Source organism: Desmodus rotundus, chromosome 1, assembly GCF_022682495.2.
Source record: "Desmodus rotundus isolate HL8 chromosome 1, HLdesRot8A.1, whole genome shotgun sequence".
Classification (NCBI taxonomy): domain Eukaryota; kingdom Metazoa; phylum Chordata; class Mammalia; order Chiroptera; family Phyllostomidae; genus Desmodus; species Desmodus rotundus.
The window spans coordinates 6,423,136-6,445,558 of record NC_071387.1 but is presented as its reverse complement, the minus strand read 5'-3'; the positions used below and the strand labels follow the sequence as shown (position 1 = coordinate 6,445,558).

The window sequence follows — 22,423 nt, the reverse complement described above, 5'->3', positions numbered from 1 at the left end:
CGTTTGACGAGCGTCCTGACAGACTGCGGACCCGTGCAAGCTGCACAAACACCAGACCTTCCTGCAAAACCCTCCCTTCAACTCCACCTCTCTGACTCAGTGTGACTTCAAGCCTGTTGTGTCACCTCTTTGAGCCTCAGCTTCCTCTTCTGTAAAATGGGACAGCGACACCAGTGACTTTCGAGGATTCTGTGAGATGACGCATGCGAAGGTCACGCAGGCAGCTGGCGGGAAGGGCGTGCAGTGCGTGCCGCTCACATCCTGCGGAGCGGCCATGACCACCGTTAGGGTTACTCGGTCTGGGTCAGTCTGCCGGCTCCACAGCTGGCTTATTTGGGGAGGAGGACGGGGTGGCCATCCTGAGAGGCTGCTTCCAGAGCGGATTGGCACCAGGACACTTCAGGAAAGGAGATGCAGGCCGAGAGGGAGCGGGCTTACTCCTGGGGGGGGCGGGGAGATGGGGGAGTCTAGGGTCCCTCCCTTTCTCGGCAGCTTCTATCTGTTCCACAACAAGTATGGTGCCCTGGGCAAAAGAAACACGTGCCATAGGTAATAATGGGAGGAAGCTCTATGTTAGTGGTGCCTAACCCTTCCTAGCTTCCTTGCTCCAATTCTGGGCTGCCTGCAGCTGTAGTCGGGTATGAGGGGCCCTCTCAAGCCGCCCCCCAGGCCTGGCTCTTCACACGCAGCCCCCTCTTCCCAGCAACCTCCCTTCTACTCGTCAAGGGGAAATACCAAAACACTCTTGGAAAACGAGGGCCCATTGTACTTAAACAATGGGACCCCGCAGACTGCTTCCTACCCAGGGATAAAAATATTTACAGGAAAAGAGAACGATTCCCCCTACCACCCCACCACCCTGCCACCCCCACACAGTGGCTTTGCCCAAGTCACACAGCCGCTAGTGGTCTATATTTAGACCAGGGCCTACTCTCAACCCACCTCTCAGTCCCCAGGTCTTCTGGGAAGAGAGCAGAGAATTCTCTTGACACCCTGCTGAGACCCTGGCTGGCCCCAGGCCCTGCTAGGCAGCAGCCCCGCCTCGCCTCCGGGCAGTGGGAGGCTGTGGCTAAGAGCAGGCCTTCCCAGGCCCAGTCGGGGCTCGGCACCCTGCCCCAGCCCCATTCCACCCCCAGGTCCTGGGCAGCCCATAATGGGTGGTTGGTTGCGGGTTTGCGTTTTATTTTTAAGACTTTCAAATGGCAGAGTCGTGTTTTGTTTCCATTGGAAGGTCTGCAGGAAGTGAAACAGAAGCGACAGCCCAGCCATAATATTTTGGACTCGGCAAAGCTCTCCAACCCCACGATGGGACTCTTCGGGGGCGTGGTGAAGGGTGAGCGCACAGACCCCGGTTCCAGCAGCCCGGGTTCCAGTCCCAGCCCCACAGCACACACCGGGGGAGCCTGGCCAACCCTCCCTCGGTGCCTGCGGCTGTGAGGCGGGCACAATCGCAACCTTTCAGTGCGGAGTTGGGCCGGCTGACAAACTGTGCCCACTTAAAACACCTGCAATTTTTAGTTTGTTTGTATTATTACTGCTTTTTATTGTATTATTATTATTTTTATTATTGTTTCTCATAAAAACAATTATTGGTGTGATGAGGAGGAGAGGAGGAGGAATATTATTTCTATTACTATGGTGTTACTACCGTGACTTCCCACCGTAATGGCCAGGTTCCCGAGAGGCAAAAGGGGAGCAAAACTCCCTGCTTGTCAGGGATTGTGGATGATTTCTCCTGACTCTTCCTGCTCGCGTGGGAATTCTGTCTTCCGACAATGAATATGCACCCTCGTGAGCGCTGAAGGCATTTCTCGCGCAGAGTAAAAGCTCAGTGCCGCCAGCCAGCCCGCCTTCTATCTTGGATTATTGGGACTGGGGTCCCTGTGACATTTCTTTCCAAACAGGAGACAATTCCAGCTCTGCCTACTCGAAGTGGCTCACCTGCCTCCTTTCCTATCACACAGGTGTGCACCTGCCAGACAGCTGCCCTCTGTCTTCAGGGGGTCAGGCCCTGACACCAGGAGGCCAGTCATTTCTGGGCCCAAAATTGAAGTGCCACATGACGCTCTGAGCGGCTCTGACACACAGCCCTGACCAACCCTCCAGCCCAGGTAGGCCGGGGTCAAGGCAGGAAGAACCCTTGGCTGGGAATCTGGAACCTGGCTCATGTCCTGCCTCTACCATCCTGGGCAAGCCAGTTAACGACTCAGCCCTGGGCCTTTGCCCGTGCCATTGCCTCAGCCAGATTCACCTTCCCCATCGGGTCCTCAGCTGAGATGGTCCTTCTTCCAGGAAGCCCTCGGGGTCCACCCAGATGAGGCCAGGCCCCCGGTGTCTGAATTCACCCGGTCTTCTCCTTGGGAGTGCCCACTTGCTGGGGTAAACAGCCGTGTACTGTCTGTGCCCTGGAGTGTCTGCAGGGCCAGCAGGGGTAGCATGGCCCCAGCACCTGACCTGACACAGTCAGCGGGTCCCCGACACGGGGCCTGCCTATCTCTTTCACAAGGTAAACCTCAGTATCATTGGCAGCTCTCTCTCCACCCACACCACCCCCCAACCCCAGCAGCTAAGCCTCCGGGGGTCCTCCTGCTGAGAAGACACCAAAGGGTAATAAACCCTCCAGGCCAGGTCTAGTGCTACAAGCTCCTCCCCTTTGGTCTCAGGGTAAACAGGTGCATTTTCAGTCACGTGGTTTGGGGGAGGACGGGGAGTGGAATGAAATGAAACCCCAGTACCAGGCCTCCTTAGCCGTCTGTCCGCTCCACCGCCTTCCCTGCGTCCCCGTGCCCATCTGCCCTCTCCCCCCAAGCCCAGGCCCCATGGAGCCCTGACCCCTCTACAAAGTTGCTCTGACTCCTCTCCCTGGATGCCATTTCACAGACAGAGAAACTGAGGCCAGTCAGGTGAAGCCACAGCGGATCAGCACTCACACCCACTCCGGGACCCCGCCTGCTGGGACCACACGCCAGCTGTCTTCTCGCTGGACCCTCGCTGCAGCCCCCGGCAGGAGCCTCCCGCTTGTCAGATGGGGAGACTGGGCCTTGAGGGCTGTCGAATCAACTGAGGGAACTGGAACCCAGGTCCCCGAGTCCTTTCCTGCCAGACCCCGGGAATCCAGCCTCCATCCCTCCTTTGACACTGGCCCCAGCACCTCGAAGGGAGCTTCCAGCCCCTCACTGGACAAATACTGGACCAACGCAACCCTACCACTAACAGTGGGATAATGACGAGGCCGGTGACGATGACAGTGTCAGCCAGCACAGACCAAACACCCTCCCTGCTCCAGGCAGCCGGTTGACTGGAACCTTTAATGCTTACAACCATCCTGTGCAGGAGTGTGCTAGTGCATTTTACAGAGAAGTAAACTGAGGCTCCCCGAGGCGAGGTAATTTGTTCCCGGGCACAGGGCCAGTAAGAAAAGGCTTTGGCTTGAATCCAGGCAAGTCGAGATGACTCCAAAGCCCCAGTGCTGGGGGGGGGGCGGAGCTGGGAGGAGTCACCCACAGTGACAAAGGGGCCCCGATCGCACCCCCAGGTCATCTGTCTATTCAGAAGCTGGGTGGGGCCCTTGGAGACCGTCAGGGCAACAATGGGAAACTGAGGGCCGGAAGGAGGGCACTTGCTGGAGACCACGTGGGGAGCGATGTCAGAGCCCGCCCGGTCCCTGGCTCGGCCCTCTCACCTTTCGCCAGAGCAGCTGGGCCTGCGGCGCCCCGGTGCCCTCAATCTCGTGGCGCATGCTGTTGAACAGGGCGACGCCATACTGGTCCTCGTAAAAATGGAGGAACTCCGTCAGGATCTTTCCAGTTTTCTCTGGAAGGGAAGGACAAACAGAAGCGTGAGGTCATCGTGGTCACTTACACATGCAGCAACCCTGCCCCAGGGAGCAGCCTCCGCAACACCCCAAATTCCCGATCGTCAAGTTGTTTGCTTTCGTCGGCATTGCATCTCGGGCAGAATTGTGTGTTTCCTGCACACACCTGGGTGAACCCCCGACAGGGAACCGGGCCATGGCCCCAGACAGAGAAATCTCCAGGAACCAAGAGACCAGTGCAAAGACACAGCCTCACGGTCACCAGTCAAATGGGAAGGAGACCGAGATTCCATCGTCCCATCACAGCAGCAGGCACCCTACCCTGGGGCGGGGCTGCTGGAAATGGGGATGGCCCTTTGGGAGGGTGACTGGCGGCTGTGGGAACAATGACAAAGTCGTAAGGGAGAAGGCGGAGGGGGGCCTGTAGGTATGTGTACCAACAAAGGGCAGGTGCCCACACCCTGTCACATAAAGAAGAGCGAGTTACAGAATCACACGTTGAATATCCTCTCACTGACAGTGACCCCTATTCGTGCGCAGCGGCGATTTGTGCCCGGACACTTACGGGAAGTCAGGAAGGACGCACTCCAGACTGTGAAGGCGGGGCCTGGCGCGTGGGAACGAGGAGCGCAAAGTCCCTTCCACTTTCTGCTGTACTCACTTTTCCGGCATTGGAACTCTTTTGCAAGCACGATCCTTCTCACAATAGAGTAGGCATTCTGAAACCAACGCAGCTACCAGGTTAACAGCCTTGGCGCTCGCATTGGCCGTTTGCTTCCGTCTTCCGCTAAAGCAGTTTCTGAGCAGAGACGGTGAGGACTGTGGCCTCCAGAGCAGGCCCAGCACACGCTGGGCGCTCCATACTCGCACTGCCGCGGCATCCCCATGCACGGGTGAGGAAACTGAGGCCCAGAGAGGGCTGTGACCCATAGCAAGGGGGCCTTCTCCTTGGGAGCGACTTCCTGGTGCTGAGTCCCACCGACTGGGGTGGGGGGGGTGCTGGCTCACTGTGCAGAGACCTTTCTGGGCCTCAGTTTGCCCCTGAACACCGAGAGGACTGGACTCAATAAAGGACAGGCCCTGCTGCCTTTGACAGTCTGGGATTCCGGGTTTCAAAGACGAGGTCCCTTCTCAAAGGAGAAGGGGCTGATGTGATGCTGTCCTTCCCATGACGGGTCTCTGGGTACAGAGGGCACCTGGCCAGGACAGCAGTTCATTCACTCCTCTCAATGGCTTTGTCAGGTAGGGCAGGGCCACCCCATTTTAGAGAGGAGAGGTTTAACCTCTCTGAGACTCAGAGAGGTTAAGTCTTTGGCACAAGGTCACACAGCTCGCAGGTGGTGTAGCTGGAATGTGGCCTGGGGGCCAGGCTGGGGGGGGTGGGAGGAAGGCTAATAGCGTGCATCGGCCACATCCCCCTGGGGGGGGTCTCAGGCAAGCCACTCCCCACTCCCTCTGGATGCATCTTGGCCCTGCCTTTGCTCCTCCTCCCTGGAATAGCCATGTCTGTCTGGACCCTGTTTAGGGGAGAGGACAAGGAGAACAAATGAGGAATTTGCTGTGAATGCCTGTTTTTTAAAAACCATACACCAGAACTCTCTCAAAGGCCATGGGAACTGGTTTTGAAAAACGATGAGGCAAGATGGGGGGTTGGAGGTGGGTGGGTGGGAGAGTCAGGACAACGAATCGGGTCAGTTAGAGAAAACAGGATCCTAGATGACAATAATATTGATAAATCATGCGATCTTCATCGTAATAGTTACCATTGCTTGTTAACCTGAGCCAGTGATGGGCAAGTTTCACATGACCCCAAAGAACCAACCTTCCAGAAAACCCTAAGGAGTCAGGGGTATTGTCTTCCCATTTGAGGGATGAGGGGACTCCCGGTCCCAGAACAGGAGTCCAGTTCTCTGCCATCAGCCCACACAAACTCGACCGGGGGCTTTGTCCCAAGCAGCCTGACTCCCAGCGGGCTAGCTCACAGCGTGCAGGATGGGAGGCTCGGGCCCTCCAGTCTCGAGCGTCCTGCAGCCACAGCTCTGGGACGCCTGACCAAGCCCTGGCGCACCCAGCCTCAGACAAAGCATTATTGCTAGAAGGGCCAGAATCTGCCCTGACCCTCAGGGAGTCAGGTCCAAGAGGAAGCTGAACCGGGGTCCCGGCTGCAGCGTCAGCAAAGGCCAGACATCGCATCCACGCAGGGTTTAGAAGGCTAGATGAGGGAAAAGGACAGGAAAGGCAAGTCCAGCCAAGTGGAGGCCCAGGCATCACCCCATGGAGGGACTAGCTGCATAGAGGCCCAGGTTGGGCGGGGCTGTGGGCTGGAGAGGAAGCTGGTGGAGGCCGAGGAAGTGACAACCAGAATGAGGTGACCCAGACAGAGCCAGAAGGCAAAGATGAAGCTGACAGACCTGAAACATCCGGGCTGAGAGGGGCCAGGGCGGGCGGGAGGTGAGGATGAAATTCTTGCTAGACCTCTCGCGTTATTCAAGTAAGGCTGCGGGGCTCGGGGCCAGGAGTGAAGAGCATGAGGACTGCGGGAGACGTCACCAGGCAGAAGGTGGAGAGAGGACAGGGTGCAAGCAGAAACTCAGGGGGCCTCCCTCAGTGGAGGACAAGAGGCAGCCCCATGCGCCGTGCACCCCCAGACTGCAGCAGCCCCAGCCCCCATCCCACCCAACTGCAACGACAGGCATGCCTGGCTATCCGAACTCCAGAACCGTACAGATCTGATCTGATCCGATCCGCTTTTAGAAAAACCCTTTGCTCCCTAACATTCCAGAACCAGATTGAAGAGTGTGGGGTCTCTCACTACCCAGCCTTGCTCTACCGACTCGGGACCCAAACAGATTAGGATGCTCGTGTCTGTCCAAGAACTGACTGTGGTCTGGCGCCCTTTTGGTCACCACTGGGTCCCCTTAGCTCACCCCTTGTGTCCTGGCACCAGCCCATGCTGGGGGGGCGGTCCATTCACCAAATGGTTACTGAGGGCCTGCTCTGCACCAGGCCCCACCGGACGGGAAAGGCCGAGTGAGGGGTGGGGGTGATGGCATTCCCCAAGGGGTTAAGGACTAAGAGGTGGCATTGCCAGGGAGCTGGGCAGCAAAGGGAGAGCAGGAAAGGGAAGCCTGTGGGGGAACAGACCGTGGTAGCTTCTTGGCAGAGGTAGCCCCGAGCACATTCTTGAGATGTGTCCTAAGACAGCTTGGGAGGAACCGCCCAGTTCTGATACAAAGGAAGCACCACAGGAAGGCAGAGAATGAGGACTTTAGACCTTGGAGAGGCAGGAGTGGGAGGGGTCCGGCCCCCAGCAATGACAAAGAGTTGGCAGCTGGAAGCCCTGAACAGGGTCTCTGGCCAGAAATGCTACTCAGCACCCCACTTCCCCTCCTGCCTCCCTGCAAGGGCTACATCCCCAGAGCTGCCACACAGATTTCACAACTTGAATTCCCACTGTCCTGTCCCTGCCTGGGTGTCTGTGGGTGGTCCCCAAGGCCTCAGACGCCCCTCTCTCCTGCACACCTGCCCACTCCAGCTCCTCTTCCTTCCTTTCACAGCTTCTGGAGACACCGTACTCGATGGATTTGGGATCTCCAAGACCAAGGCTCACAACCAGAGAGGGTGAGGGTTTCACCTGAGCTCTTACAGCCAGACTGAAGCACTCAGCGTTCAAGCAGCAGTCTGCTGACCCCTCCTGACCCTGGCTCCGACCCTTGTTCATTGGGCTCCACAGGACACGCCCCAACCCCGGCCCAGAGGGCAAACCAGAAGCAGTCTGTGGCCCCATCTCCAGAAGCAGGGGCCAACCCCGGGGATCCGAGCCCAGGAACTGGGAGACCCACGCTAGTCGAAGGGATCTGGTTGCTGCTGGGAGCTACAGAGCCCTCCGAGGGGGCGTGCCGGCCTCGCCTACCTTCCACATCTACTCCCCCCACCCCTCCCTCCCTGCACTGACTCAGCCCCAGGTCCTGCGGGAGAAGGTAGTGGGACTGAGAGAGCCTGCCCTCCAGCCTCAGGCTCCCAGCTTCCGGGTGAGGAGCACAAGGTGGGCACTGCAGTCCCAGACCCCAGACCCCAGCCCTGCAGCTGCCTAGCTCTCTCAGGACCCCAAGCTCCTCATCTGCAAAACGGGCATCACAGAATCCATTCACAGTGCTTGCAGGCCAAGGACAGCAGGTGGAGTGCCCAGGTCAGACCTCCATAAATGTCACCATTAACCATCACAATGCTCAGCCTGTCACAACAGTGTAAGGGACCAACACTTTCACTCGCAGGTATAACTCTAATAGTTTGAAAAATCCAAAACAGAAAATGGAGTTCTAAAAAAAGAACCAGGAAGAGAATCACAAAATAATAAAAATGATAAGTGTGGGTAAGTCTTCAACAGACAGAGACCAGACAAACGGAGAGCCCATGAGGAAGAAGGGACCACACAGCAAAGGGGCAGGGGTGGGAAAGGCAGGCCAGGTGGGTGCAAGGAGCACCCCGGAACTCGGGTTCCCATCTGACCTTAACGAGGTCCCCAGCATAATCGTCTGCCTCTGCCAGTGCCCGGAGCCAGTCGCTGCCCCCTTTTATGCCCCTCTGCCAGCACGTCCCACAGAATCTGGAGGGACCAAGACACACACTCAGATTCTTCAGGCGGCTCCAGAAATGAATACGCGACATCAAGCCCTCCAAGTTACAGGCTCGGAAAGCTCAGTAGCTCACGAAAGGTCTGTTCTCTGTCAGGCACCAAAAGCCTAGTGTGCTGTCCCATAGGTTGGCTCAGGAAGGGCCGACCCGTGGGGCCCCGCTTCCCTCACCATCCCACGAGGGCAGCCTGTGAATTCTGGGAGTGCGCCTGAGTCAAGCCTTTCAGTGAACTGGTGGGAAAGGGATCTTGTATCTTACATCCCTGGATCTCAAGATGGGTCTGCCCCCAGATGCCTGGAACCCTGTCTCCAAAGCCTGTCCCTTTTGGAACCATCAAGGGTGACTCCGAGATGCCTTCTCACCAGCCAGTCCTTGTAACTCTGCCCCCTGGAAAGACACAGCCCAGAAAGGGAAAGAGGTGGGTTTCAAACCTCGTCTCACACCAAAGCCTCTTCCTCCTCCAGCCTCTCCCGCTGTGGCACAGTGGAATTTCCAAAGCCCTACCTTACACTTTCCCACTAGGTCTTTGCCTGGTCCCAAGAGGCAGGCAAAGCAGACTTTACTGTCCCCATTTTACAGATGAGGAGACTGAGGTTCAGAGAGGCAAAGTGGCTTTCCCAACATCACACCGTTGCCACACTGCCAGAGCCAGCACAGAAGTCTGGGGTCTCCATCGTCCGTCCACCTGGTCGGGGAACCTTCACACCTGCTGGTGCCTGACTTGTCCACCTTCTCGGGGCCTCAGTCGTTCCACTTATAAAATGGGTGGGTGGGTCACTGTTGGTTCAGCTGATCTAAAGTCTCAATGACGATCTAATCAGTGTTGTCCTGGCCCCAGGAGCTGACCAGGATGCTGGCCTCAGCACCTCCTCTGAGCTGCTGGTGAGTCAGCTCCGCGTGGGAGATGGCCACTGTGCCCTCCCTCCACACACGCCAGGCTAAACAGAAGGGTAGGGGGGAGGCGGGGTGGGCAGGACTCGGCACCATCTCCCCTGGGCACCCATGCTCTGGGGTCAAGTCCCAGCTCTGCCATCTACTAGCTGTATGGCTTTGACCAAGGTACTTGCCCTCTCTGAGCCTGCTTCCATCTCTGCAGGTGGCACAACAGTATATGCCTGATGGAGATGTAAGAAGACCTGTGAGCTAAGGAAAGAAAAGTGCTTTGCCCTGACAAGGAGAAGACACATCACTAACGGGGTCTCCTACAAAGTGCCTCTTGTCCAAGGTTCTGACCCAGGGAGGAACCCGTGAAACAGAGGCCGGGCAGCCACCGTCCCCCATCCCCAGGACCTGCACCGACAGCAGCCAAAACAGCCGGAAGGACATTAATCTCTGATTTTCCAAACTGACAACGTCAAGGATCACGCTACTTCCTGAGTTCAGTTAGTGGAGGCTGGGCAAGAACTGGGGAGGCCCCAGGGTGGCCTGAAGTCCCCTGGAGACTCCGGTGGGGAGGAGATGGGTACCGAGCCCACTGCTCGCATGGGGAAACGAGGCTCGGAGAGGCGAAAGTACTTGCTGAGCTGAGAATGGAAGGAGAGTAGGGTCCTCGGAGAAAGGACCTGGAAAGGGGCATGCCCCGGGGGGTCTGAACGGCAAACTCAGGAGGCTGTGTTTTCTCTGGCCCTCCCGAAGCCCAGCACATGGCACACCTGAGCTAAATCTTTTACCTGGATCGCCCCCCACCCCCAGATCCTCAAGTCAACCCCAGGGCAGGTGGTGTCAGACAAGGAGCCGGAGACCCGGAGAACTGAGACCTCCCTCCGCTGGGAAGCGGCAGAGGCAGGATCTGACCCAGGCTGGGGACCCCCCTCCATGCTGACAGCGGGGTGCCAGGACGAAGAGGAAGACCTCCAGCTGTGACCACACCGGCCTTGTGCCAACCCTGGGGGCTTCACACTCTGGCCCAGCCCTGATTTGACCTGAGCTGAGGGCACTGTGCCAGACCTGTTCCTGGCTCATCCGGTCCCTCCAGTGAGTTCCAGGGACATGCCTCACCACCGGGCCCGGCCTGGTTTCAGGGCTGAGATGAGAGATTTGCGGACTGAAACCAGGAAAGCAGTACCCTGTAGGGCAGGGCAGACCCAGAACCTGTCTGCCTAGCTCCCCCAGCACAGGGGAGCAGGGCCAGGGTGGGAACGTGGGGGAGACTGGCCCAGGACACCAGCCACGCCCACCGCAGAGCCATCCACCCCAGAGCTGAAGGAACAGCAGAGGTAGAGCGGGGCAGGGACTCCATTTCCCTGGGTCACAGAGAGAAGGGAAAGCCCGAGGTCTAGAGAGGTGTGGACGCTCTCCTAGGTCCCAATGGCCAGCATGCCTGGCCCCCGGTGCCTGGCTCAGGGCGTTCTACCTGACCACCCCTACGACGTCCGTTAACACACACTAGCAACGGCTGTTTGCTGCACGCCTCCTCGTACCCAGGATGGTGCTACACGTTTACACGCGTCATTTCAGCATTGTCCCCACTTTACAGAGGAGGAAGCTCAGACCCAGAGAGGGTGACTCCCCTAGGGACAGACAGGCAGAGTCTGAGTGTAGCAGGGAACCAAGGTTTTATCTCACCCCCATCTTCCAGACCTCGGGCTCTGGGGGCAGGGGCTCCCTGCAGCACTGGCCCCGTGGGTGGTCGCTGTCAGAAAGGCTGACACCGCTCCTGCTCAGGATCGGTAGGTAATCAGGGGGGACCCAGTGGAGGCGGGTAATGACAGGTTCTGTGGGCCAGCCAGCGAAGGGGATGGGCAGCCCGCCTCTGAGAAGAGCCTGAACTAGCAGCTGGAGCTCTGCAGAGCCAAATCCAGGACGGGGTAGGACATCAGAGTGTCCCACCCCCCACCACGGCCAGTCCTTGTCCAGAAGGGGACTAGTCCCCAGGGACAGCAAGGGGATGATCCAGGCTTACCCCATGAGCATGGCCTGAAGAAGGGGTGGGATCAGAGCACCTGTAAGGCCATGGCAAGTACCTGGGACCCCACTTTCGGGCCCAAGAGGCTTCCCACCCCTCCATGCCCTGCTACCCAGCACAAGGCCATCAGGGTGAAATGGGCTTCCTAGCTCAGGGCCAGGACAGCTCAGCCCAGACTACGCCAACAGTCGCTGCCCCCCAGGCAGGCCACTCGGTGCTGTGCCTGCCACAACCTCCAAATTTCTACTCTCTTCCCTCTGATCCTCCCCTGCTCAAAAATCTCCTATGGCTCCCACGCCTGGGGCTCCTCGGCATGCCAGGACCCCGAGCGCCCTTCCTTGCCACGGGCTCCTGCACGGGCTCCTCTCCGGGTCGGGAACACTGCCCTCCCCTTTGCTGAGCTCACTCATCAGCTCTGCGCTGTGCCCAGGCTGACGGATGCCCCCTCTCCACTCACAGACCCCTGTTAATCTCACAGCGGATCGAGGCATGTTCCCTGCCTGACTCCCCCTGGCAGCACCCCTCGCATCTGGGACAAGGCCTGGCACATAGTAGGAATGGGAAGAAAGCCCAGAGAGGGAGGCCAGAGGCCGCAACGGGGAGCCAGGGCCACCCCCTGCAGGGAGACACCGCCCCCATTGAGCAAGCAGCCTCCCCACACACACCCCAGGGATTTCTCACTAAAGAAAGGGAGGCTTAAACCCAACCCAGGGGCTGTGGCCGAGTCCCAGGGGTGAGAGAATGTGCACAATGCTGTCCCTTTTCCTCGGGAAGGTGGCTGCCACCCACGGAGTTTCCCTCCCTGAAGGCCTCAGGTGCCCTGCAGGGGCCCTCTGCTGGGTCCCCCTTCCCCGGGGCCAGTTATTAACAAGGGAAAACCTCTCGCCACAGATACAGCAGCCCGCCATAGATACAGCAGCCCACAGCACATCAAAGGCCCCATAATGACAGCCGCCTGACTGGGTGCCAGCTCTGGGCGAGGGACTTCGTGAGGAAATCACAATGGCCAGGAGGAGGCGGGAGCTTTCACCATTATCCCAGGGCACTGAGGAGGAAACAAAAGCAGGGGGCAGTCCGGGAGCCTACCTAACGCTCACAGCCGGGAAGGCACAATGCAGGCTGGCGACAGCCAGCGCTCCCCACACGGGCCCGCACCCTGCAGGGCATCTACCAAAGCTGGGTCCCAGCCCTGGCGACAGCCCCCGGAGGTGGGTACAGGTGTCACCCCCCCTGAGGAAACAGAGGCCGTGAGGCCCAGTGACTGGCCCACGGTCAGCCAGCTGTCAAGCGCAGGAGAGCACTCCAAACCCGGGCTTGACCCCGGGAGTGCGGGGCTGTGGAAACCGCAGAGACCGCACGCGCGGCATTTTGTAGAGTCTCTCGCCGGCCTCCCACGGCCCGGGGAGACTGTGGGCTCCCATATCACCGGATTCTCAGCACCCGTCCGGGAGCCTGGCAAACTGCAGCCCAAAAACACGTGACACTGAATCAGACCCAGGATCCACCAAGATCTCAATCTCACTTCCCTTCCCACGCCCCACCTGCCCGTTTCCTACCTGACTCAGGTGCCTCCCACCTCCGTGCCCTCGCCTAGGCTGTGCCTCCCGCTGGAGCTCCCTTCCCCGTCGTTCCCACAGCTCCAGACCTTAGCCGGACTTTAGGCCTGACCCAAACTTCATCTCTTCCATCTCCACGTTTTGCAGTTGCCGTTTGCACATAATTATAATAACTGAGGCGTGAGCGAATGTATGTAACTCTCAGCCCAGTGCCAGGCACAGAGGCAGCCCCCTGTGTTAACAATTATAGTCCCCATTATTTCATTTAACCCTCACCCAGATGTACTGTCAAACCCTTTTTTTTAAAAAAAAAATTGTATTTATTTATTTTTAGAGAGCAGGGAGAGAGTGAGAAAGAGAGGGAGAGAAACACCAATGTGTGAGAGACACATCGATTGGTTGCCCCTTGCACGCCCCCAATTGGGGGCCTGGCCCACACAACCCAGGCGTGTGCCCTGACTGGGAATCGAACTGGCACAATTCTGGTTCGAAGGCCGGCGCTCAGTCCACTGAGCCACACCGGCCAGGGCTGTTGAACCCTTTTTATAGGCGAGGAATCTGAGGCTCAGAGAGGTGAAGTGACATCCATAGGTAAGAGCAAAATTGGGCCGTGAAGCCAAGCCCGCCTACCTGCGCTGCTCTGCCCCAGTGCCTGCACAGGTCACAGAGAGAACTCACGAGTCCCCGTGACTCTGCAGGGACACTCCCAACTTGCCCGGACGGCAGCTCCCGGACTGGGTAATAGGCCACCGGCCTGGAGAAGGGCCCTCTGAGACCAAGTCTAAGGTCTCCATTGCATAGATGGGGAAACTGAGGCTGGGGGATGCGGAAGGAGCAGCCAAGCTCCCATAGCCCTGTCGCTGGCCCAGCTCCTTGTGAGAGCAGCGTGGAGAGAAAGAAATCTGTGGGAACTCAGCACGCAAAGAGGAAAACTGGCTCTGCTCTTGGGGTCTCTGGCCGGGAATCCTCCCCCAGAACCCACCCCCTCCATCTGGCCAGGCTCAAACGTCACTTCCTCAGGATGCCCCCCAAGTCCTGTCCCCACAGCCTCCGCTACCGCAGTCCCACTTCTCCTTGGCACTCTTCGCAGCTACAGTTGCTGTGTTGCTGTGAAAGGCCCTTCGACCAGGCTCCCACAGACAAGAGACCTCATTCCGCCATCTCCCCAGCACCCGGCTCCTGCCTGGCCCAGGTGGGTGCTTGCTGAACACGTGCTGGGTGAACAACGCCTGGCGGGCGCCCATCTAGTTTCAGAGGCAGAAATGGCCGCGCAGAAGCTGCACGGGAGCCGTGTGGGCCTGGGAGGGAGACTCAGGGCAGAGGCTGGCTGGGCCTTCCCGTCACGAAGGCAGCTCTGGGGCAAGGCAGCAGGCCCAGAGGGGCCGGCCTGATTTCTCACAAAGCTGCCTTTAAAGCTCTTCTCAGTGAGCAAACATTGAACCACAGCTCAGCGACCCTGGTGTGCTGGGAAGAAGGGGCTCTGAGGCAGTAGGGCCTGAGGAGGGCGAGGTGGCTGGAGTGCAGGCCCAGAGAAATGCCCAAAGCAAGACCGAAGACCCAGCCACCGGGGGACTGCCCTTTCCCTTACACCTTGGAGGGAGGAAGTCAATTCCCATCTGGACTCAAACAGAGGGAAACAAAAGCCCTCTCATCCCCTTCGGCCCCTCCCTCCCTGCCTGGCAGCAGCCCCATGCCCACAGCTCACAGTTGGCAGCTTGTTCTGGAGCCCAGAACCCAGGCGTCCCTGCTCTCTGGGAGCACAGACCCCGGCCGGGAAGGGTGGAGAAGGGATGCCAAGGCCCCCCTGCAGCGTCCCCCACGCAGGCAGGACCAGCCTACCCACACCTCCCCTGAGCCAGCGCTGTGCCTGCCACGGAGGGCGCCATTTCCACTCCCAGGAGCGCATCTCAGATTGGCTCCCGAGGCTGGCGGCCTGCGCTGTGCCCTGACACGGCCAAGGCCACCCCCCAGGCCGATGGAGCCACAAAGACACGATCCAAGGAAGGGGCAAGGGCAGCTGGAGAGCCCCAGAGCTGCAAGATGCCATAGGAGAACCAGCCACCTGGCTCTGTGCACCCCTGCTCAACTTCCCCATCCTCCTGCCCCCAGAGAGAGTCCTGGCTGGGGAGCAGACAGACACAGAGTAAATCCCAGCTCAATGCTTCGGTATCTTCTGGGCACGAGCTTCTCCTTCACAGGGCTGCTGGGCACAGAGGCAGCTGATCTGTGCTAATGGCAGTTTTCTGTGGTGCATTTCATGCCAACTAATGGGGACCAGCAAAGAAGGACCAGAACAGCAGCCATATGCAGTTCAATCTTCCTGGGCCCCCACAGGTTAACTAGTCAGAAAGGGAAAATGGAGAGAGAAATGCCGGGGAAGACTTTGAACGAACGCAAACACCCAACAAACTGCATGCCCTGCTTCCCACGGGTAGACGAGGTTAAGGGCGTGGCCAGATGGAAAGTGCTTGGAACTTCAGGAGAGCGAGACTTGTGTATCTTGCTCTCCTGGTATCTTGTATTTATACCTTTCCTTTCCCTTATCTTATCGCTTTGGCTGAGACATCCGGATCCAAGAAAATCCTCCGGGGTTTCATAGCACCTTGTTCAGTACGTGATGAGTGATTCTGCAAAGGGCTGAGAACCACACAGGAGATGCGATGGGGAAAGGGGGAGAACTTAGTTCTCCTCCCCAAACAAAAGAGCTGGATAATTCCCTGGGGAAACCCAGCAACAGCAAGCTAAAGCCAAACCGGAGCCTGGGCTCAAACGACCCACCAAAGACAGATAAAACTCCAGAGAGGGGTTTCTACCTAAGATGCCCAGTACAGAACACGTGGCCCTTGGAGGTAGAGAGCTCCCCGTACTGGAGGTGTGCAAACACAGGCTGGATAGCCAATGGGCAAGAAAGCCGCAGAGAAGATTCTGTCCCAGGAAAGAAGTTTGCAGTAAAAACACAAACTTGGGGACCAGCAGGCCTGACTCTGCTACTGTCCGTGACTTCCCAAGCCTCAGTTTCTTCATCTGTAAAATGGGGAGAAAAATAGTACACACCTCAAAGAGCTGCTCTGAAGACTAAATAAGGTAATGTGCGAAGTGCTTGGCACTCTGCCCGGCTGTTGGCAAGAGCCAGGTAAATGCCAGTGGCTGTTCTAATAAGAACCAATCAATAATAAGTGCCAGTTTCAGCCCTAACGGAGGACTAAACAGAGACAACCCCCCACATCTCCTTACCTAAGTGCCCTCTGACGCCAACATCCTTTTCACTGAGTCCAGGACACACACACACACACACACACACACACACACACACCCCTGCCTGCAGGCAAGTGGGGGCAGGGGAGGGAGAGGCCAAGGGGGAGGAGGAGGGAAGAAGATGAACCAATATGAAAATTCACTGTGTGTTTGCTGCTGGGCCAGAGGAAACCCAATCTGGGCTGGCGTGCCAGGGACACTGAGCACGGTGAGGCCTTATGCAGATGGAAGATGAAAAGTTTATTCAAATAATAAGACTCCCGCAGCTGCCCTCTGAGCCAGCAGAGGACGCAGGCCCCACCCCACCCTTGGGTCACCAGCTGCAGGCCTGCTCCGGCTCCAGAGGGGCCAGAAGGGGCGGGGGTACCAGAAAGATCCCCTTGGAGGCCCTGCCAGCCTCACATTCCTTGTCCCAGGTGCTGCACGGCCCTGTCTGTGCTCCATGGGAGCTGCTCTTGGCCCACAGACCCAAGTGCTGGGTCCACTTCTTGGGGGGGCCCTTGCGGGTGAGCGGAGACAGGCGCATTGTCTCCCCAGAAGCAGCGCAGATTCCAGGCACAGACTCCAAGCGGTGACGCAGGGTTAAGAGCTCTTGGTCCGGGCCTGGGCACTGACTGCCACTGGGTGACCTTGGGCAAGTCCTTCACACTTCCTGGCTCTCCACCCCCTCGTCTGCCCAGCAAAGGAGCTGAACCCCATTGCACTGGGCCGTCAAGGCCCTGACATAGGACCCTCCGCCTGTGACACTGGACGGCGTTCCTTCCCTGACACAGCACCATATGGGCAGGCCAGGCTTGATCAAATTGCTCCAAGTCCCACCTGTCGACCTGGGGCACTGAAAGCACTGTCCCCGACAGTCACCGCCCCCCAACCCCATTCAGGTCAGAATCCCATCAGTCATCAGCACAATTTCACTTTAATAATTAACTGTTTAGTATCCATTTCCCCCATGAGGGCAGGGACCCTGTCTGTCTCATTCATGATATGTCCCCAGCACTTAGCCCATAAATATGTGTCCCTGGCAGTGAGATGACACCACAGCGCCTCAATTGGGTCTCCCAGGCACCTTAAGTCACAGAAAGAACGGGGTTTTCAGAAAGGCCAGGTCAGGCCTGGGGACAGACCCTTCCCCACCCTGAGGGGCAGTGTCAGCCAAGGGCCCTCTAATCCCAGTAGGCTGCTTCCTGTACAGTCCGGGCCGGATCTGGAGCTGGCCAGGCCAGCTCAAGGTCACACATCAGCAGCAGGAAAGGTCACCACCCCATCACACAAGCCAAGCTGTCACCTAAGCTCGGATCCTCAGTTTCCTCTTCCAGCAGATTCTGTCAAGTGATACAGCACCTGCAAGGGGCCTAGAAATCGGAGCTGCGCAGGCCTGCACCTGAGCCCCTTCTGCCCTCTCCGGGCACAGGTGGTCAGGGGGTGGGGGTACCACGCCGAGGCTTGGGTCTGCCGGGCTCTCACCTGGAGCAGGCACATCACCCTGCTTCTGCGTCCCCCTGAGAAGGAGACCCCAGCCCCACAGAGGCACAGATGGGTCGGCACTCTGAGAAACGACTGACGAAGTGTGGTGCACACGGGGGAGCTGCTGCCGTGGCCACCACGGAAAACCACCTGTTTCTGAGAAATTCCAGCTCCCCAAATACCTGCGCTCTCTCGGCTTTGGGCCTTTGCAGAGCTGCCCCTCTACCCATGATCCCGCCCTCCTCCTTCATGCTTTAGGCCCCGCCCACACACCCCATCCTCCGAAAAGCCTCCCCCGCCCTCCAAATCTGAGATACTGCTCCTCCCTGTGTTCCCAAAGATGCCCTTGCCCCCCACCACCTGGGCCGGGGTTCCATGCGGGGTTTGTCCTCCCAGAAAGGGGTTCTCAGGAGGGTGGGGACAATGGCTACCTCCCCATCGGGCACTGAGCGAGCTCTCGACGGGAGAATCGATGGGTAAATCCCGCGGAGATGACTGGGGCCGTCCAGCAGAGCACTGTGTACAGCGATGAAACCCAGAAGCAACCCAAGCGCCAACAAGAGGGCTTTGGCTGGGCAAGTTGAAATGCAGACTAGTGGGACCTGGAGGGATATTCTGCAGCCATGCGACACACCAGGGCGGGACGCGTGCGGGACGTGAATGCAGATGCCACAACCCACTGCTGATCAGGCATCAGGGAAATGCCCAAAAGTCATTCTTTCTGGGTGGTGGGGTTATTGGTGATTTTTACCTTCTTCCTGTTACTTATCCTCATTTTCTAATTTTTCATTGATCATTTGTTTATGTAACGCAACAGCTCTGAGGAAGCTCAAAGTTGAAAGCTCAAGCTCCAGAAACTGAGGACCCGACTGCTGGCAGATGCCGGCAGGTGGGAGCCACTGCGGGTCGGAGGGGAAGGTTGGAGCTCATTGCTGGGGGACCTGGCCTAACCCCATCCTGCCACCAGAGTCCAGGATGCCTGGGCTCCTCCAGAAGGGAAGCCCTGACCTTGGCAGGGGTGCTGCACTCCAAGGGCAGCAACTCTCTTCTGAGCGCTCACTCTGTGCCAGGCACCAGGTGTGGGGCACCGCTCATACAGCTCACAACACTCTCAGCGGCAGTTATGACCAGCCCTGCTTTACAGATGGGGAGCAGAGCTGAGATCACAATACAGACAGGCAGAGGGGAAGCCCAGCCTGCCTCCCCTCACACCTTTGGCAGCCACACAGGTCACCTGGTGGCCTGGGGCCACATTCTGGCCAGAGAGGTGAGCAGGGTACCTAAAGATGGTGGACTGGCGGGTCGTAGACTCTCCCAGCTGAATGAGAACCCGCCCACATCCGCCCTCACTGCCTGGCACAGGGAGAGACCCCAGGTTGTGGAACCAGCCCACCGTCTCTGGCTTGAACCCCCACAGTCTCACCCATGGGTGGCCAAAGTGCCCCCCAGGCGGGGCACAGAGAAAGGGCCCAGTGAGTGCTTATTGCCCTTCTTCTCATAGCGGCGGAGGTGAACTCCTCTTTCTAAAGTCCAGCCACTAAGTGCTGATGAGAAAGGGCTCCCCACTCCCTGGTTCCTTTGCCGGGCACTGAAGGCTACACCAGCCAGGGCTCCTGCCCCTCTCCCTCTAGCCAGGGACCCCAGCCCTGCTCCGAGAACAGGCAACTGTCTGCACTAAGCCACTCCCTCTACTTGTCTGTACCCCAACTCTGATGGCCAAGATCCATCCTGTGCTCCAAGGCCCAACTCAAACACCCCCCTTTACAGAATCCTCTCTCCCAAGCCTGCCCTGGGGGTTCCTGTCAGGCCAGGGTGGCCTAGGTTCTGGAGTCAAACAGAAGAATCAAAACGTTCCCCAAAATATGGTCACTAGGACTATTTCAAAAAATTCAATATATTTACCATGAAAAAGACACCAAGCAAGAATGAAGAAAAAAAAATAATCCATCACCCTAACACCCCTACAAAACCTCTGTTAGCATTTTGATGAATTTCCTTCTGTATTTTCTCTACACCTGCGCAGATATACGCACCTGCAGGCAAACAGAACTACGCTTTCACCTTATCGGCTACATGTCACGCCACTGAACATGGCCTGCTGGTTGGCATTCCCCCACCCCCACCCCTTTAACCAATGCTGTAACGTAGTGTGTAACCTTTTGGCCACATCCGGGTACGTTCCCAGCCTGGAATGGCAGGGCAGGTTTCCCAGCCGCCTTTCTGGTGTGGCTCCTTCTGGTGGGGGGCTGAGGCGGACCACCCTCCTCGGGCAGCCATTTCCTGCCCAGCCTTTAAAAGGATGCAGTGCTTTACTGTCAGAGGACTCGGACGTATTTCTGTCCCCGGAAGCACAAAGAAAGAATTGAGAAAGGATTTGGGGGACTACAAACCCAGCTCCCCAGGCCGGTAGTTCTGTTTTGCAATCCCAGAGGCTGTGGCGGTCATCCTACCACCCAGAAGTGACGCCCCCCCTCCGCCCCCGCCCCCGGGGCTCTGTGCTGGGCAGGCAGGCGGCAGACCAGGCGGCAGACCCCGGCCCCAGCTTCTGTCACAGCTCCTCCCAGACAGGCCTTTTACCTGACAGGGAGCTGAGGCTCCAGGAGAGGAAGCGCCAGGGCTTGCTCTCCCACCCTCTCAGAGGGCCCTGGACGAGTCCCTCGGCCACCAGGCACCTGCTCCCTTATCAGTGACAGGAGGGCAAATAACAGGCTGTGGCAGTCCCTCGGATGGGGCTCCGCACGAGCCTGGCAAAGGGGCCACAAGTGTGAACTCTCTAGGACAGTGGTCATTTTGTCACAAACGTTTGCCCTCGGACAATTATTTAATTAGTGGCTGGCTGGTAACTATTGTTCGCTGCATCTGTCCTCGAGCTCTGCGCAGACAGGGCCCGGGCGAGCTGGACTTGGGTGTCAAACGTGACGTGCGCCCTTGGGCCTGGCACACGGTGAGTCAGCAAGGGCACCAGGACCCAGGTGTCCTGTCCCCTGCCTGTCACACCAGGGGTTCACTCCTGCAGGCCTGTCGTCTGGAGCTGCAGAGGGACCTGCAACCAGGGGGAGGGTCACCTGACCAACAGCAAATCCCTGGCTCCCGCCCTGCATCTCCCAGGATGGGCATCCCCTCGAGGCTCAAGGACGAGAACAAAGGGCCCGAAGCCATGAGTCAGATTGAGAGGAATACCGGCCAGGAGGAAGGAAGCTGAGTTCGGCTGCGTGAGCTCCGTGCCTGCGGTCTCGGGCACCACTCTTTCCAGAAGAGGGGAAGTCAGAACCAGCCAGGGCTCTGCCCTTGCCAGCATCTGCCCCACCCACCCCTCTAAACCCCTAACCCCCACTCTGCTACCACCAGACCCTTCAGCCAAATAGCCTCAGGGGTCCTTACATGCCCAGAGAAAGGAAACCTTGCAGTGGCATTTATCCACCCTTCACTGCTAAGGAATTAAAGCCATATACACCATAAGTATTAATTAGAGCTATTGAGCATCTACTGTGCCCAGTGCGGTGTGAAGTATACCTGAGTGTAATTTATAAACACGCATCACATAATTTAAACTTCACAACCCAGTGAAGCGTTATTATCCTTCCCACTTTGCAGCCGATTAAACGAAGGAGTACAACCTAAAGGACTGTCCCAGCGGCCCTTGGCTGCAGCCGCTGGAGCAAGCGCTGGCCCTTGAGGCCACACGGCAAACCTCGAGGGAGCCCACAGTGACCAAGCCCTCGGGTGTCTTATCATAGAGAAAAGTTAGAACCACACCACGCGAGGAGTCCAGAGGAGGGGCCCTGACCCAGCCTGCACGGGTGGGGCCCAGGAAGGAGGGCTCGAGGGCTAGTCCATGGGCCCAGCAGGGCCTTTCATGATCTGGAACTCCCCCCAGAGGGCTTTTCCAGAGTCTTCCATCCAACCCCTCATTGAGCCATGGGGGAAACTGAGGCCCAGAGCAGTGGCTAGACAGAGCTCCCATTTACAAAGCCAGGTTCTCAGAAGTCACACAGGGGACTCGGAAGAGGACAGGGGGACCGGAAGGGGGGGAGTGAAGGGGCTCTGCCCCTAATCACACAGGAAGTCTGCTGGCCCAGACTGGGGGCTCCCAACCAGAGCTCCTCTCAGATTCTGCCACGACCTCCGCCGGAAAACAGGGAAGCTGAGGCAGCCTGACTTGGATGGGACGTGCGGTCCCCCAGGAGCAGGCCGACTCTCTCAGGTCACGAGGGAGTAACCGCTCTCTCTGCTCAGAGAGATGGGCCGCCACTGGCCGCCGAGGCACGGAGACATCCAAGGTCCCGCTGGCCTCACGCTGGTGAGAGAAAGGGCTCCTGTGTCCAGCTGCTGGCCTCCTATCACCCCCACTCTCACCGCCCTCCCTCAGAGCCGGGTTCACCCCCATTTTACAGACAGGGATATGAGGCCCAGAGAGGAGACACCCCTCAACCAAAGTCTCACCGGGAGCTGCGAGCCTGGGAGGAGCCAAGCAGTAGTCACCCCAGGGGATCCACCCCACCCTCATCCCCTCCCCTTTTCCTGGAAGCACTCCCTGTGGGAGTGGGGCTGGGAGGGGAGTGTAGCTTTGGCTTTTTAAAATCTTCCATAACACCTCACTGTCCGTGGGAGGTGGGGGGCGGGGGGCGGGGGGCAGGGGGCGGGGACAGGCCTGGGCTGTCTCTCAGACACAGGCCGATCTGTGAGGCCGGCACAGAGCCGCCTCTCTCTCTCTAAGGGAGGGTCTGTTTGTTTACTCAGTTCCCCAAATTATAACCTCCGAGGCCCCACCCGCCACTCGCTCGGGGCCCCATC

General features: G+C 58.3%; 1 protein-coding gene across 2 annotated transcripts in view; it reads right to left on the bottom strand.

Annotated features, from left to right (window-relative positions):
• The window catches only part of NIBAN2 (niban apoptosis regulator 2), a 48,091-nt gene that overhangs the window by 15,956 nt on the left and 9,712 nt on the right, over nt 1-22,423 (bottom strand). For both annotated transcript variants that reach the window (XM_053920491.2, XM_024562078.3), the window contains exon 2: nt 3,683-3,813. In XM_053920491.2, the coding sequence (XP_053776466.1) occupies nt 3,683-3,813 (131 nt within the window). The remainder of the gene's footprint in view (nt 1-3,682; nt 3,814-22,423) is intronic.